General features: G+C 31.0%; 1 protein-coding gene across 1 annotated transcript; it reads right to left on the minus strand.

Moving 5' to 3' along the window:
• Positions 1-6,045: 6,045 nt before the first annotated feature.
• LOC124360430 lies at positions 6,046-8,812 on the minus strand. Its single transcript, XM_046814057.1, is given in 1 exon segment — positions 6,046-8,812. A coding segment is annotated over 1 exon segment (603 nt). The 5' UTR covers positions 7,599-8,812; the 3' UTR covers positions 6,046-6,995.
• Between the last annotated feature and the right edge of the window lie 8,881 nt (positions 8,813-17,693).

Genomic DNA, 17,693 nt, shown 5'->3' on the forward strand with positions numbered 1-17,693 from the left:
CTCAGCTGCTGCTTGCAGACGCTGGCTGGTTAAGTGACACTTGTGGTGCAAAAATTCCCTTCCAGTAATAACAACCCAAGTAGTTATTGCAAGGAACTGATACAGTTTAATCGTCACATTTATTAAACATCAAACTTAGTAGTACCTCAACTTTTGTATGACAGTACTATGAAAATATGATCTATCTAATGACAAATATTGTAACTTTACTAATTGAAACGACAACTGAGGGATAGGATTTAGGACTAGGGATTTTTAGCTAGATAACGTCAAAGCTTCGATAATAGTCAAGCTTGGGTTTAAAATTTAACTATAGTTTTTGTCAGTGTAAAACATATAACAATAATCTATATTTCACTTAAATAAAAACAAATACAAAACAATTATAACAGTGTATTTTTTGCTTAAAATTACATTTATAAAAGATTGTCTTAATTAATACAGGATTGTGTTTGGTCATAAACATATGCTGATGTCTTAGCCAATGGGAAGCTTGTTTCTCGCGCCAAGAATCGCGGTTTTCCCAATTTTCTTCGTTCGTGTTCCTTCCTAGTTCTCGCCTTAGGATCTGTGATTCTGAATCGGTGTGTTATTGCAGTACTGCTTCTTCAATATTATATTTATAGTAAATAAAAAGCGTTGCTGGTTGTGCAAGTTTTATTTCTCTTCAGTGAAGTTAAACAAAATTACAATGACATCAACAAGTTTCAACGTAGGTTTAACTACAGGCACTCGCAATTCCAGCAAGTAAGTCATGCATTGATTTTGGTTATGTTTGACAAAGTCTCATAAATAGTCGTTCAATTTATTAAATATCTAGTTTCAGATATTAAAATTAATAATAATTTGATCTTAGACATAAGAGCAACAACTTTAAGGTTGGATTTTACATAAACACTGAAGAAATATGATGTCATCTGAGATTACCAAGAATTTAAATTTCGAGTATTTGGTTTCTAATAATATTCTGTTTCAATGTTGGTGGTTTAGTTTTGTAATTAAGCTTTATTTTCTTAAATTTATTTACTGGAAGGAAATAAAAATAATTACTAATCATTCCTCATGAGGTGGCGATTTGTGGAGAGTTGGATTGAACTGGTTTATACTGGTTTTGGTCAGCTTTATCTGGTTAGCTAAGGAGGTGGTCTAGCTTTCTGGTTTACTCTTTGTTACTATAAGCATGTTCAAGAATGTTTAAAGTTCTGTTAATCATTGTACCTAAACAAATAAATTCTGAAGGCACAAGTAGCTACTCCTGATTCATTTTATCAAATTGTTTAAAAGGTTATGTTTGATAGAAAACTGTGTTTTAACCCATCAGCTGCTCAATATTCCTGTAGTATACCTAAACCCTACATATAAATCCAATAAAATATACGAGAAAGGCATGTGTTTGGCATGTCACTAAAAATTAAATTTTATCACAATTTGCTTGACTTAACCAAATTTGTTTTTTAGCCAATGCAACAGGCTAGAATATAATGTAACTTATAAGCACATGAAGTAGGCTATACAAAAAACATTTTATTTATAGACCTAGAATAATACAAATTGGTGTTTTTTTTTTTAATTCTGAAAGCTAGTAATCTTTTGTACATTTTAAATTTATTTAGCCTATTTAGTGTACTTCTATAGAAAATGTTTTGTTGTGTTAATTCAGGCTACTATTGAAAAATTTGTATTAAACTACAATATACAACAATGTGTATTCAACAGATCATAATGTAACCTTTCAACCAGTTATTAATACCTTTCACATCTGTCAACAAATTACAGACCTGCTTTATTTTATGGGTACCTCCAAATCGGCTTCACCTGCCTCAATTTCCAATTACCATAATATTGTTGTAGGTTATGGCAAGATTTAAATACTTATGCGTAAAAAACATACCATAGGTATAATCTAATGTAAATTAAGTGGGTGTAATATAAAATCAATTTTTATTATATAACTTTGGTACGTAATTGTAAGCATGATAATGGGTGATAAATTAGGTTTAGTAGTAAATCATTTTATAATGCAATTCACTTTTATTAACAAATTATAATATTATGTAAAATGCAAAGTTTGATTTGGCCTAATTGTCAATATAATAGGCCTACTAGGCTAATTTTAGTAAAATATTCGTGTCAACAACATGTATTTAGTTTTAAGAACTAAAAACTATTTTGTAGCCTAAAGTGAATAAAAATATTTTATTACAAAAGTATAAAAACAAGTATTGCGACAGTAAAATTTATAAAGAATATAATCATCAATACCTAATATTCGCATATCGAATCATAGACTATCAATCGATATAAAAGTAATAACAATCATATGTTTTAAATTAAAATGTGAATTTAATGATGTAACAAATAACCTTTACCATTACCTTCTTTTTTGCATCTGAAGACGACCATGTTAGCTCCTCTGACAGTTACATTTGTTACCTTTCCACAAATATCACATAATGGATTCTTAGGTACTAACCCAACATTCTGAAGCCATAAAAAAACATGTTTTATCGTCTTTTAAAGCAATTTCGTGAAGCTTCCTAAGATTGACAGCCATTTTTAATACACATTGTTACTTATGTGAAATTTAAAATATTACCTTAATTGTATTATTTAAAAGTGTTTACAGCTGTTCATATAGATTATTTAAGTTAATTGTTAAAAATAATTAATCAGTATCGATTGATTATATCGATGGTTATGATTAAGTAATATCGTTTGCCAATTTCGATATAAAAAACCGGGTCCGCTTATTGGACCCTACCCACAAATTCAGCTAAATAAAGTAAACATTTTGGGTAGGGTACGATAAGCAGACCCAGTTTTTATATCGATATTGACAAACGATATTACTTAATTATAACTTTTGATGGGGAGACTTTAATAAGCAGCCTATACTCATTATCCAATTGCTATTATAGAACTAGGCCTATGGGTCAATCCATTTCAAATCACCCAGGGTCATGTTGCTCAACATTTTTAATTTGCTTAATTTTTTTATTATGAGTTCCCTATGGGTAGACAATCACAAAACACTATTTGAATAAAATTTTACAAGCCATAGTTTTTTTCCTGGCGGGCCATTTTTAAAATGGCGGTTTTGCAGATTTTAGTAAAAATACGCGGTTTGCGAAAAGTTTAGTTGCCAAGCTATTTTTAAAGATATCAGAATAATCCAAAAACCAGTGTGTTCAGCAATAAAAATGAACTTCAATTTGACATTATAATAATGTTTCTTTTGTGCAAGAAAGTCAGTCAAACTTGTTTCTGCAAAATCTCAGAAGAAAATCATCAATTGTTACTTTTTAAGACCATAAAAAGTTTAAGAAGGAAAAGAGACTCACTACTAATATTTTTATTTCTTTGTTGAAAAAAACTAATATAACTACCTACTGAAAAAGTTTTAGCCCTGAGAGCGGGCGGTGCCCTGCGTATGCTCTCCTTTTTTTTCTAGAGCTTTTTTCAAAAATGGCCGAAAGCCTAATAATGTCAATTTTCTAGGGTTAATAAACTAAAAAGGGACTGAATGAAAATAAATGAAAATTTTACAGAATGTTCTTTAATACAAATAGGAATATCTCATAAAAAAATTATGACTGAGACTTAACTACATTTAGAGATATACAGCATTGAATTTCAGTTAAACGCGCTACCCTTTTTTCTCGCTTGTGCGATACCAAGTTTAGCAAACAAGGGCTTGTTTAAATCATTATGTTAACAATAAACTTATATTTAATGCTCATAAAATTATATTCCTTATTTAAACCTACTTAGGATTTACAATAAAAATTATTTAAAACCAGATAATAATGGTATATAATAAACAATACTCATAATCACAAAAATACCACTTGCGCACTTTAGGAAAAATAAATTTGCTTAGGTCTATTATACTGTCAAAATGTATATGCATTTTCAATTTATGTTCTAAAATATAATATTATTAAATATATTTTATAAAATACATGAGTTACAAGATTATGAGTTACTATTTAAAAAAATATTCCTCAGGTACTAACATATATTTTTTACATCATGTATTTTATAAAATATATTTAATAATATTATATTTTAGAACATAAATTGAAATGCATATACATTTTTGACAGTATAATAGACCTAAGCAAATTATTTTTCCTAAAGTGCGCAAGTGGTATTTTGTGATTATGAGTATTGTTTTATTTATTATACCATTATTATCTGGTTTTAAAAAAATAATTTTTATTGTAAATCCTAAGTAGGTTTAAATAAGGAATATAATTTTTTTGAGCATTAAATATAAGTTTATTGTTAACATTATGATTTAAACAAGCCCTTGTTTGCTAACTTGGTATCGCACAAGCGAGAAAAAGGGTAGCGCGTTTAACTGAAATTCAATGCTGTATATCTCTAAATGTAGTTAAGTCTCAGTCATAATTTTTTTTATGAGATATTCCTATTTGTATAAAGAACATTCTGTAAAATTTTCATTTATTTTCATTCAGTCCCTTTTTAGTTATTAACCCTAGAAAATTGACATTATTAGGCTTTTCGGCCATTTTTTGAAAAGCTCTAGAAAAAAAAGGAGAGCATTCTCAGGGCTAAAAACTTTTTCAGTAGGTAGTTATATTAGTTTTCAACAAAGAAAATAAAATATTAGTAGTGAGTCTCTTTTCCTTCTTAAACTTTTATGGTCTTAAAAAGTGGGTAATTCTAAGCAATATATGGGTCAACCTCGATTTTTCTCATATTACAATATAATGTTCCAATAGTCAATTAGAAAAGGAAATGAGTAGAATTTCTTGCCGGGGAAAGCAGTTATAGGGAGCAGGCAACCGCCAGACGGTCATATATTGCTTTAGAGTTACCTATTAGTGATCAGGGCACTGACGTGATCTGGGCTTCAAATTTGGAACTACTCGAGTTAATTTTTTTTCTAAAAGAGCAAGCAGCGCGAAGCGCTGCGCAGCGGGCAGGCATCGTGCGTGATCCTTTTTTTTATTAAAAATTTCTAAAAATTGTTTATTACATATTACAATATTATAATGTAGGTAATCTATGTAAACAGTTTTAAACACATAATTACATGCTGGAAAGCAAAGTAAACCAATATAATCCGCCCAATACAAAATCTCCGTAAAAATCTGGTAAAGGAATCTGTGTCATTCCTTTGGCCCTGAATCCAAATTCAGTATATACGAAGATCACGCACGATGCTTGCCCGCTGCGCAGCGCTTCGCGCTGCTTGCATCTTTTAGAAAAAAAATTAACTCGAGTAGTTCCAAATTTGAAGCCCAGATCACGTCAGTGTCCCTGATCACTAATAGGTAATTCTCGCGGTTGCCTGCTCCCTATAACTGCTTTCCCAGCAAGAAATTCTAGTCATTTCCTTTTCTAATTGACTATTGGAACATTATATTGTAATATGAGTTGCCTGCTCCCTATAACTGCTTTCCGGCAAGAAATTCTAGTCATTTTCCTTTTCTAATTGACTATTGGAACATTATATTGTAATATGAGAAAAATCGAGGTTGACCCATATATTGCTTAGAATTACCGTAACAATTGATGATTTTCTTCCGAGATTTTGCAGAACAAGTTTTGACTGACTTTCTTGCACAAAAGAAACATTATTATAATGTCAAATTGAAGTTCATTTTATGCTGAACACACTGGTTTTTGGATTATTCTGATATCTTTAAAATAGCTTGGCAATTAAACTTTTCGCAAACCGCGTATTTTTACTAAAATCTGCAAAACCGCCATTTTAAAAATGGCCGCCAGGAAAAAACTATGGCTTGTAAAATTTTTTCAATAGTGTTTTGTGATTGTCTTACCCATACGGAACTCATAATAAAAAAAATTAGCAAATTCAAAAATGTTGAGCAAACAAATTTTATTTTTATTGGGTGATTTGAAATGGATTGACCCCTATTCGATATATTATCCAACTGGTTTATGTAAAAATCGTACACAATAAGAGTTATAATAAATTACCGTAACAAGAAGAATCTCATAGGCTACATTAACAAGTTTAAATACACAAATTCTACAATAACATTATAAAACAACAAAACCAATTATGGCCTAGACTGAAATATCAAAGAAACCATATAATATTTATAGCTTGTCCAGCTTGATATCGTTTTTATCATTAGAGCTCATTTATTATTTATAAGATTATCACTATATGTATTATATTAGCTATTTCAATTTAAAATATGATTGTGATAATGACTATAGATGTTGATATGATTTATAAACGCGTATTCGATAAATGTATATTAAGTATCGATGGTTGTACTAATCTATATAAATAACTGGGTCCGCTTATCTTACTCTACCCAATAGTTTTGCTCATTGTTTCTTAAATTTAAACACCCAAAATCACCATCATTACAATCAAATTCTACTGTTTCAATGATTTGTTGTATTCCGTCAAAACTTAGATTACGATGATTTAACCTTGATGACATGTTCCATCTTAAAATATTTGGAAAATAATAAACTTAAGTGGTATGCCCCTAACAATAGAAGTTTGTAGTACTAAAAATGGTTTCAAAATGTAACTAATGTAATCAGAAATAATGTAATGTATTGAATTATGTAGTTGCTGTATCTTTTTATAGAAAGCAGTACTTGTCATACTTGGAGAGTAAGGAATTTATTTCATATTTGAAATTTATATTGATATAGTACAGTGGATCTTGAGTATTGAAAGAAATTAAATGAAAGAAAGTCATGGTGGCTAAATTGAATGTCACAATTCCCAACCTAACCTAACGTTATTGTACATTATTTTGGATACAATTGGTGGTCAAGTGATTTCTCCTTTTGTTGTGAATCCAAGAGAAAATGCTAATACATACAAAAAGAACTCTTAACCGCTCTCCACTTTTCAACTTAATCAGATTCGCTGCTCAAGTCCTTTGTCTCTAACTCTATGGCCTCCAAGGGTTCACCTTCGGATTCTAACAAGCTGTCATTGGATAAGAGTTCAGCAAGGGGTCGTGGTTCATCTAGTTCCTCCTTGTCATCAACTTCTTGCTCACTTGGTTTTCTTTTGGCTTTCTTTTGGTTTTGGGGTTTTCTGATTTAAAAGGTGCCAGTTGTGAGAGATGTACGTTATTTTGGACACTATTGGTGGTCAAGCGATTTCTCCTTTTGTTGTGAATCCAAGAGAAAGTGCTTAATGTTCTCTCTGTAGCTGAAGATGTTATTAGGACACCAAGGATTCGGATGGCAACATCATCCAGCACACAAGTACCTCTTAATTGCCTCCACCACAATAAGGCTCCAACTTGGTTCTCCTTCTCCACTTTTCCGGTTATACCTTCCCAAATAAATGTCCTCTTCCACAAACCTTTTTTTTGTCTGTTATTAGCCATATATTTTTGAATGTCTTATTATCTTAAAGCCCATTGACTCACTTGTTTCACAAATAAAATAAATGGCATCCAGTAACTTTCAGGTTGTAGATGGCAGCCTTGACTTGAAGGATTCAATAGGTCTCTTGCGAGGTGGATCGTGCTTATTTCGCATTTCATTCTCTTTGTTACTTTTTTCATAACCTTGTTCTCCTCTACTTTTTGAAAGGGTGAAAGAGGAATTTCTGTAGCCATTGTATCGTGCAGTTCTTTAAACTTGACATAGACTTTGTAGATCATTTCATTGTGCCCTCGAAGCTTGTTATCAGTTCTATGATGGAACTCATTATCTTTATTATTTTCTCCACACGTACCCAAAATACTGTATCATCCAATATGTGCCTCTTCAGATCAGGAGAGATTTCAGCCTTTTCACTGATGGCAAGTTTCTGCTAAACAGACTTATTTGCCTCCAGACTTTATAAGCAAAATAAATTGCTCCCCTATTTTGTGTTTCCAAGCAATTTCAAAGAGATTCTTTCTTTAAATCTTTTCTCTGACTGAAGACAATCAAAAATAGCCTTTAAAAGATGGTTATTTTTCACCACATCTACAGTTGCCATGAAGCTTTTCACTGTGGCACATCTCACAATATCCCCACACAAAAGGAGGTTAAGTGGTAGAGAGGACTTTTAAGTCCTAACTTCGCCTCTGTAAATAAAGTCATTTTTCATTTCATTTCATTTCAAAAGATGGACAAGACATCCTAAAGCGATGATTTAAGAAAACTTCTCCTTAACAATATTTAAAGCACTTTGCATGTTGGCTGCATTGTCTCCAATTACAAATAAAATCTACAAGTAATGGCTTTGGTTTAGAAATCACAATGTTTACAATTGATTTGTTTAGAATATTACTCCATCCGTTGCATTTTAAATGAAGATTTAGGCTGGGAAGTTTTGTCATTTTGCATCTCCGCATACGCAGCATCTAGGCAAGTTTAGGCGATATGGTACTTTAATGGAGAGATTTAAGATGGCCACAATCTTCGGAAAAAAATCAATCCATGGTAGATGTTTGGTCATCGATAAGGGTGCGCTGCTTACAAATATGGCTTTGGTCAAACTCTGGTTGAGGGATTCCTGAAACAAAACGACATTCGTTTGGTCAACAATAATACTAATACTAATAATATTGTGGCTACTTGATATTTTTATGCACAAGACTAGACCTAGACTTGAACCTGCACTCCAAGCTCCTAATTCGATTAAAACATTGAATTCAATTGATCTAGACATCCTGGTTACCACATTAAGTTTATCTAATAATAATTAGGCAAGTGATTTTTTATCTGACGTTTAATATTCAATAGGCTAGTACTTTTGTCTGTCCATGTGGTCAAAATAAAAATAATTTATTTAATAGTATAAAACAACTTGCCAAATCAAACTAGGGACAGTATATTAAAATGAGGTAGGTCTCGGCCTAACACTTAAATAGGCCTTTATACTGTTGTTAGTTAGTCTTTTCATTACTTAGTAAAATAAAAAACATCATTGGTTTATTTCAGACTCTATATAAATTTGTTTTTAATCAAATTAGTCAACATCAACAACTAAAATAACTAAATAAGACAAGCCATAATAACAACTTTATTTATAGATTAGAGATTCAAAAATTCTAACTTACATTTAATTGCTATTGTTGTAAAAATAGTTTTTTATAGAAAGTTATTAGTCTCACAAATATTGTGTTATTTTTGTATTAATGCTATGCACAAATGTTTTATAGCTTGCTTTTTTTTTTTTTTTCTTCCTCAAAAACTCCCAATATAGTTATTCTTGTCATACTAGGCGTAGTGGCATAAAATATTTTGAACTTACATTTGTTTTGGCATCCATCTGATCCAAAAATGAAGTAATTTCTCTTGAGGAACCTTGATTATAAATTGGAACAGTTGTAAATCTCAAACTAGAGGAGGTTGCAGATAGCAGACTTGGTGTGTTGATATTGATGATGCTGGTGTCAAGAGAAAACTTGTAGATGATGATGCTGAAATTACACCAGCTGAGGTTAAATCAACTTGAGTTTTAGTAGTTGGGCCTGCATTCAAATCTACAGCAACTGCCAGTGGCTATTTTATTTTTTTGAGGCTGATGTTTTTTAGGTGTTTGCTTAGCAAGATAATATGCTTTAAGCCAACAGAGAATTTAATACATTTCTTAAAGTATCTTTCCATTCTGACTTAATTAGGTTGTTGGCACTATTAGTACAGTATTTACATACCACCCCTTTGCCTTTTATATTAATAAGTTCCAAATTACTCCCTTTTTTCACCGTATTGTAACAATGAACAATTTCAGGGTAGGCCTTCTTGGAGTCAGTGACTACTTCTTCCTAAATTTGTTCCTTATTCTTAAAATCTCAAAAACTATCACCCTTGAAACCGGTTCTATAACAACCATAACCACAAAAGAAATAGTAAAAAATAAGATGGCTGTCTTTCTAAAATATTCACTTGTCAGTGATGCAGTTGTGATTGAAAGAGAGAAAAAAACTTCGCTCAAACAATGAAGGGCTTAAATTTCCTCCTTACAATTATAACACATTACAACCAATCTCTCTTTTAAATTTAAAAACTTATATACAAAAGTTTAAAATAGACATCCTATAAAAATTTGAAGCTTAGGAAATTGATATAAGAACCCAGATAGCATGACCGTGATATTCTTAGTTTTTACTTTTTATAAGCTTATATTTGTTCCTCTAACAAATGTGTATACCTGAACGTTATTTATCAAAACATATTTGTAATATACAGTATGTATGATTTCGTTTAAAAAAAATTATTTAATTGGTTTATTTTTAATGCCAGTTATAGTTGTTACTGGTCCAGATATCTAATTTTATAAATTGGCATTTGTTTATTTAAGTCATTTTGTATTTGAACTTTATTTAATAAAGGAGTAGAATATTAGTTAATTAACTTACTTTAGGGTCGTAACAGTTCAGTTAATGTCTAATTGCTCAAAATCTAACAATTTTCATATAAATTTCCACTTTTTGGGAATCTTTCCAGGCCAAGGAAATGAAGCAATATTTCCATTTCATAATTTTCCTTCCAGTGGAAATATTTTTGGCCCACATAACTAATCTTGAGTGTGGCCATCCGAGCTGTAGCACCACAACCTATGAGTATTCGCCTCGAAACGAAATGTCTGACCTGCACAACTGTGATGATGAGGGTCACATGCGTAATCATTTGACATGTTAAGATTCTCTTATTTCTATCTGAGTGCTATGGATTAAACTTAAATGTCCAAAACGGAGTTATGAAGGTTGTATAATCGTGAAAATTCTGTAACACTTGAGTTTCCAAAATCCATAATTCGTGTCAAATTTTCAAAAATCATTAGCACAGCTTATTTTTTAAAAAAGAATTCTTTTCTCAGAATCACATGAAAATGTCTATTAACTCTTTTGTTCAGTCTAGACAGATTTATACTCATTTCTTCATGCTCACAACCATAGCCATGATACCAATCCATTGCATGTTCATCTGGTATGATAACACCTTTCTTATGCATATTTTACAAAGCCTCCTTAAACTTAGCCTTAAAATTAACTGAAATAGCAACTTTTCAGACTCAGATCACATTGGACGATCTGGCACATGATCCGATGTCAGGGGATCTGCCCTCAGCCATCAGTCCAGCTTCGGCACCGCCCTGCACTTTTGGCGTAAAAAGAAAAACCTTCACTCGAAATAGTGCCCAAAATCAAGCTCAGATCACGTAAACGCTCATAATGGCTATCTTTAACTTTGGTACTACTAATAACATCTTTATGATAACCTAATCAATCCTACTTATATCGCGTAACAATAAGTAGTAGATAGGGACAGAGTGACATCCTTCTCACCAACATCGCTTCATTTTAGGAGGCAGAAAACAAGAAGTGATTGTCCTATTTACATGTAATTTTTACAATAATTCAAATAAAGTCTGTTGTTTCTAATAATGTAGTTTTTTAGGTTCCTGGTAAGAAAAACTAAAAAATAGTTGCATCCGAAATACCGAAATTGCATTTGATTTAGAGAATACTTTTCCTTTCATATTTCTAAGTTCTTTAAACAGCATAGGAATTCCCAGTACACTTATTTAATGAATTAATTTGCTAAACTAGGTTTAAGTTTTTGGTTGCTTTTCTACTCAGGAATGGATTATTGACTTTAGAATAGAATAGAAACACTTCTTTATTGAGGCGAAATTGGGACCATATGGTCTTTCCTACATTTAACCTCTTAAACAAATAATAATCTTTAATAGTACAAAATAAGACTTATCTAACTAAAACATATTAACGCAATATTTCATTCACACAAAGAGGTCATGGTTCAAAGAGTAGCAACGCTGTCCATCACGATCATCTAGTCCAGGTATTTACGTCTTAGTTCTGCCACAAACCGTTTCCAGCTCTTAATTTGTTTAACAGAATCTGGTAAGGAGTTCCATAATCTACAGGCAGTGACGGTGAAGGATCAGTTATAGGTTGTAGTTCTGTGTATTGGAATTCTGAGACTTAGTGCACCAGACAGAGTTTTTCTTGCACCACTCCCTGACAAAACGAAAGTTTTCATATAAATATTTTGGTGAATCTGTATCAATAATGACTACAACAATGACAAAATACGAATTGATCTTGAATCGGCAAATTCTAGAATTGATGGCTAAATCAATTATGGCGTAACATGATCCCTTCAACGTAAATCAAACAGAAAGGAATCAGCCATTTTGTGCTCTTTGCAGTTTAGTGTTAAGGGCTAGTCATGTCATTGATTACAGAACTGCAGTAGTTAAAGTAGGGAAACACAGGTGATTTTCATCTACAAAAGTTTCATGTGAAATGGTAGAAGTCCTTGCATTCGTTGTAGTGTGTACAGCAGCGAACACCCTGTTACAGTTGTACACCATTGCATCGGTCCATCCAAGCCTGTTGTTTATGATTAGTCCTAGACTTTTCACCCTTTCAACATATCGTAAGAGTTTTCCGTCGACAGTTATTTTCAGTGTATTTTATAGGTCAATGGAGTTGGCAAGTTGATAACAGACAATCATGTGTTGGGTTTTGTCTCAATACTTAATCTATTACAAAAACATTTTTAGTAATTTGTTTGTTCTTGTACCTTAAATTTAGTTGAAGAGATGTGAAAACGTTCATGTTTTTAGCACCGAACACTTTTTTCTCGATTTCTTGAGAGCTTATTCCATAATCACATCACTCAATATGTAAACAGGTAACATTGTCACATCGGGTGTTGTTTCCAACTCGATCATGATAGGATCACTTTTTCAGAAGCACATTTTAATATTATGGACCACTAACTTACAAAATCTACAAATTTCTTTCCTTGCAGGTAATTCTGACAAACTTTTCATGCTAGACATAACGTCATAAGTGTTAAATCAAATTATAGTTTATCACTTATATGTGAATCTTTTTTCCCGATTATAAGGACAAGTAAAACCATTACATCTTTTAACATTCCTCAGTCACATGTTTTTGCCAGTGTATGAAGATCAGTTATGAACTTTTCAGCAGTATTAATTGCCTTGTGTGTGTTTTAGGGACTTTGCCCGTTCATAAATTATACTCCTACGAGTTATGAATAAGTCTTAAAACCTTTGAAGAGTATCATCTCTTCCACACATTTGCTCATGTTGTAGTTAAGAATATGATCTTTCTTTTGATGCCACACTATCAATGTCACATCCCTTTTGAAATCATTAAAAGTGATTTTTCCACAATGACCACTCATTAGGTTGAAAATCAAATTGTTCCATAAGCATTAGATGTAGGCTGAATGCTTTATTACGAACCTTATTTCCATGGTTCACTAACATATCTTAATTCTTTCCATCCGTTACCAAATCATTCACCTAACAAATTTGAAGAATGTAGACATTTTTATGAATGAACAAAGCTCTTAATCATTTCAACAATATTCCTGCCACCATGCTTGGTTGATATAAATTCATAAAATTTATAAACTTCAAGACAAAAAAATTTTGTTCAACAGATCATAACATTTTAAGCTGTTTGCCAAATAATAATATTGATGGATGGCTATAGAATTGAGAAGTCCATTCTTCATTTGGAAATTTTTTTTCATTCATTTATCTTCATTATTTTCAATTTTATACATATTTTTGTAAAACATAACATTTGTTTTCTCCTACTTACAACTCCAAGTAAACATGCAAAATGCAAAAAGGTTTAAACTTTCAGCAAACATTCAGTTTTATTGTAATTTGATTGACTGAACTTTAATAATATAGGAGCTGAAATGATCCTTGAGCGTACCTTTATATATATATATATATATATATATATATATATATATATATATATATATTTTCATAACTGTAAAATAATATTAGTAAATTATATAAAATCCCTTATATCATTCTTTTTAATAAACTAATACCAGAGTAAACAACTCAGAATATTTACAAATGATAATGAAACTAAATATCTACAACACATGATACGGAAGTGGCCAAGTTATTAAATCTTAACACTCCTCTTAAATTTTTAGTTCATTTACAAAAGAAAAATTAAACTTATAATATGTTCAGATATTTTCTCATTTGTTCAAAACTGTCTCTTGATAAACTCCTGTTAAATATACTGTATCTGCAAAATTTTGTTTTGATTCAACATACTTTATCTTCACATCTCCAGTAATTATTAAATTATTTATAAAATGGTATGTTGTATCAGTGTGTTTAGTTCTTTTATTATTTTCAAAACTGCACTATGCTGCCTATTGTACCTTTTTTGTCAACGTGTATAAGATACTTATGATCAATATTTATTAAATCACATATGTACACTTGAAGCAGCAACATGCTCTCAACTTTTGCTGCTGACAATAACACACGTTTGTTTTCTGAAAAAAACATGATATTGCACTTCCATAATATAATCTGATATAGTCACAAATACTTTTTCTGTCACGTTAACATTTAGCCCAATCTGCATCAGAATATGTGGCTCAATTAATTTTCTTTAATTGTATACGAGTCCCTTTCTTGAGTTGCCTTTAAATATCTTAATACTCATTTGGTTTCTTTCCATGCACCTTTTTTTTTGGTTTATCAAGAATTGGCTTAGATAGCTTCTGGCATGAGTTATATCTGGTCTTGAACTTAAGAACATCAAGCTACCGATTAGTTTTTGATAAGGTATATCAATACCTTCTTTGTCTAAGTTCACTTGAAATCCTTTGGCCTTAGAAGTTAATGTTCCATTACATTCATTCATATTTTTCCAGCATGTTATCAATTTACCTTTTCTGAGTTGTCTTCATTTCATTGTCAACCATTCGTTCCAATATACAAAAAAAGTCATTTGAAGACCTTTTAAAACTATTTCGGGCAGCAAATAAATTAAATCTTGTGTTTTAACATCTCAGACTTCTTAATTCACTCAATGGTTGTTCATTATCATCTCTTTAATGTTCCATTGTTTCTTTTCCTTTGTTTTGATTTTCATGGTCAGTATTTGAATTACCTTCTTCAACGCAAAGTTTAAAGTTCTAATTTTTAATTCTTGGTTTTTCCTCTTAATTTGTGTTTCGTCGAATTTGACATCTCTGGATACGAGAATTTAATTTGTTTTTACATTCTAGAGCCTATAACAGTTTAATGCTTATCCTACCATTATTGTTTCAAAAGCTCTTTCTTGAAGTTAGGAATCTTTGTTAATTTAATTGCCCATGCTTTGGATCCAAATACTTTCAGTTTTTGAGATCTAACTTTCCATACCATATTTAAGCAGTTTCTCTGATTATTTTTATTTTAAAAAATCTAATCATCTGATATGCAGCACATGTCATTGCTTTATTATAAAGTATTGGATTTAATTGTTCAGATACGCCAATTGGCTTTGGTGGATATAGTTGTATATATTCAGTTACAAATTCCTTTTATCTGACAGAACTGCTTAAAGTCATTGGATGAATACTCCCCTCCCATCATCACAATGAATTTTAACTCCTTTCTGTGTTTTAATCCTCCTTATATAAACTTTCATGTTTATTGAAGCTTCTGGTTAATTTTTAATAAATAAACTTTTATGAATAGTCATGTGTTACTGTTTGAAAATACTATTGATCATTTGAGCTTGGTGTAACTGGTATTGTTATGTCAGTATGAAGTAGTTCACCAATTCTACAATTTCTTCGTCTTTCACGAGATTTAAAAAGGATTCCTTGTCAACTTACTCTTCATACAAGGTTCGCAAATCGCATCAGATACAGATATTTTCATTATTTTAAAGTCCTTTTCTTTTTAGGTGTTTAAGTCTGCGGTGCTACAAATTATTTTGATTGCACACATTTCCTGATTGTAGACATCTAAAATGATATTTGCTTTTCATAAATGCATACCAACTGTTGGCTCTCAACAGAATATTATATCGTTATTCATATTGGTTATTCTTACCATTACTTTCAAAAATGATTTTAAAATGTTTGTTTGTAAACTTTTTTACACAGTAAACAGTTGTAGACAGGATATTCTGAAAATATCTGGTACTATTAATGCTTCTATATTCACTATTTTACCTTCACAATTTATTGTTAAGGTATTCCTTTCTTTTCCACTCGCAGAATCTGTATGTTCATTTACTATTTTAATTTGAACTTGTCTGTCTAACATGATGCAAAGTGTTTTCAAATTATTCTTTTACTAAATTTTTTGTTACACCAGAATCTATTATAAAGTTAACAGTGTTACTTGTTCTATCTTCACTACTGTTTAATATAATCAGTTCATCGTGTAAAGCTACGAAATTAAAATTATCATTATTTTGGGTTACATGAGTTTGACGTGTATAGAGATTGTTAGGCCTATATCTACTAATTGTAAAATTACTCCTTCGATAGCCATAACCATTTCCTTGAAAAATAGGGTTTCTTGAAAAACATTCTGAAGCTTGTCTTTTTTTATGACTTTTAAAACATTTAATTTGCTTATTAGGAATACTAAATGCAGCTTCTGGCTCAGAACTACTGCAACTATATATGAACCGCTTTGAAAGCGACCTGCATGAAGATTTCTTGCGTATAGGGGGAGCTCGACCATGCCTACTGCCACCCCCTCTTTCTCTATTCGACCTATTTCCTTTACAACACACAAGTGGGAACCAAGTGCTTTACTTCCCTGCATTGGTGTTTTGGAGCCTCACGCTGTTTTGTTATTCTCTTATTCTCGTTGTTATGGAATAAAAAATATTATTATTTATGTTAAGAATAGTCCATTACATCTATTTAATATGTTAGTATAATTAAGAAGTATTTTAACACATTTTTATCGTTAACAGCTGTTATGTAACACATACCCTACAAATGGTAAAGTGGCGACTGAGGAGTGGTTGGTAAGAAATGTGGAGGGGGAAGTGAGGCCACACTTCTTCCTCTCCACATCTCTCTCTCACTCCCCACCCCTTTCCCACTGCACTGTTCACTTAACAGGTCACTTTCAAAGCGACTCATGTACAGCATTATTTTCTTGTTTGAGTTCAACATCAAGCTAACATGATTTTACAAAATCTAATGTTATATCTTTATCTACACATATGCTCTCCATGATTGTAACAATATTATTGTAACGTTCAGGCATAGTCAACAGAAGATGGCATACTTTATCAAAATTTAAAAAATGATCTTGTAACCTGTCATTTATAATATATCAGCTGAAATGATCCTTGAGCTTATTATTAATTATATATATATATAAAATTATATAGATTTTCATAACTATAAAATTATATTAGTAAAAAATATAAAATATCTTACAACATTCTTTTTAATAAACCAACAAAGGTTAAACAATTCAGAATATTTACATTAGACAATGAAACTAAAGATCTACAACACATTTAGACATGTGGCTAACTTATTAAACCTTAAAATGAGCTACTGTTATTTTAGCTAATAATGAAAACTAATAGAATAGAATATAATTTGAAAGCATCTGAGATATATTGAACATTTTTTTTTTTTATTTATAGGATAATAAGAAGTAATGGTTTTTTTTGTAAATTCTGGAAAGCAAAAAATATTTTTAGCATAAAAAAACGTTTTTATCCATTTTTCTGTTGTGTTATAGTAAATTTAAATCCTATTCAATTGAATATACCTTTAATATTATGTCACAAGATAAGGGTTAAAATTTGAAATTTAAAGTTACCCCCGTACCTCCCTTTGAAAAGGAGGGGGGGGGCTTTTTTATCATTTCGAAAAATTCATAAAAGTATTTTAAATAAGTATGGTTAAGATTGTAC

The sequence above is a fragment of the Homalodisca vitripennis genome, chromosome 4, assembly GCF_021130785.1.
Source record: "Homalodisca vitripennis isolate AUS2020 chromosome 4, UT_GWSS_2.1, whole genome shotgun sequence".
Lineage (NCBI taxonomy): Eukaryota > Metazoa > Arthropoda > Insecta > Hemiptera > Cicadellidae > Homalodisca > Homalodisca vitripennis.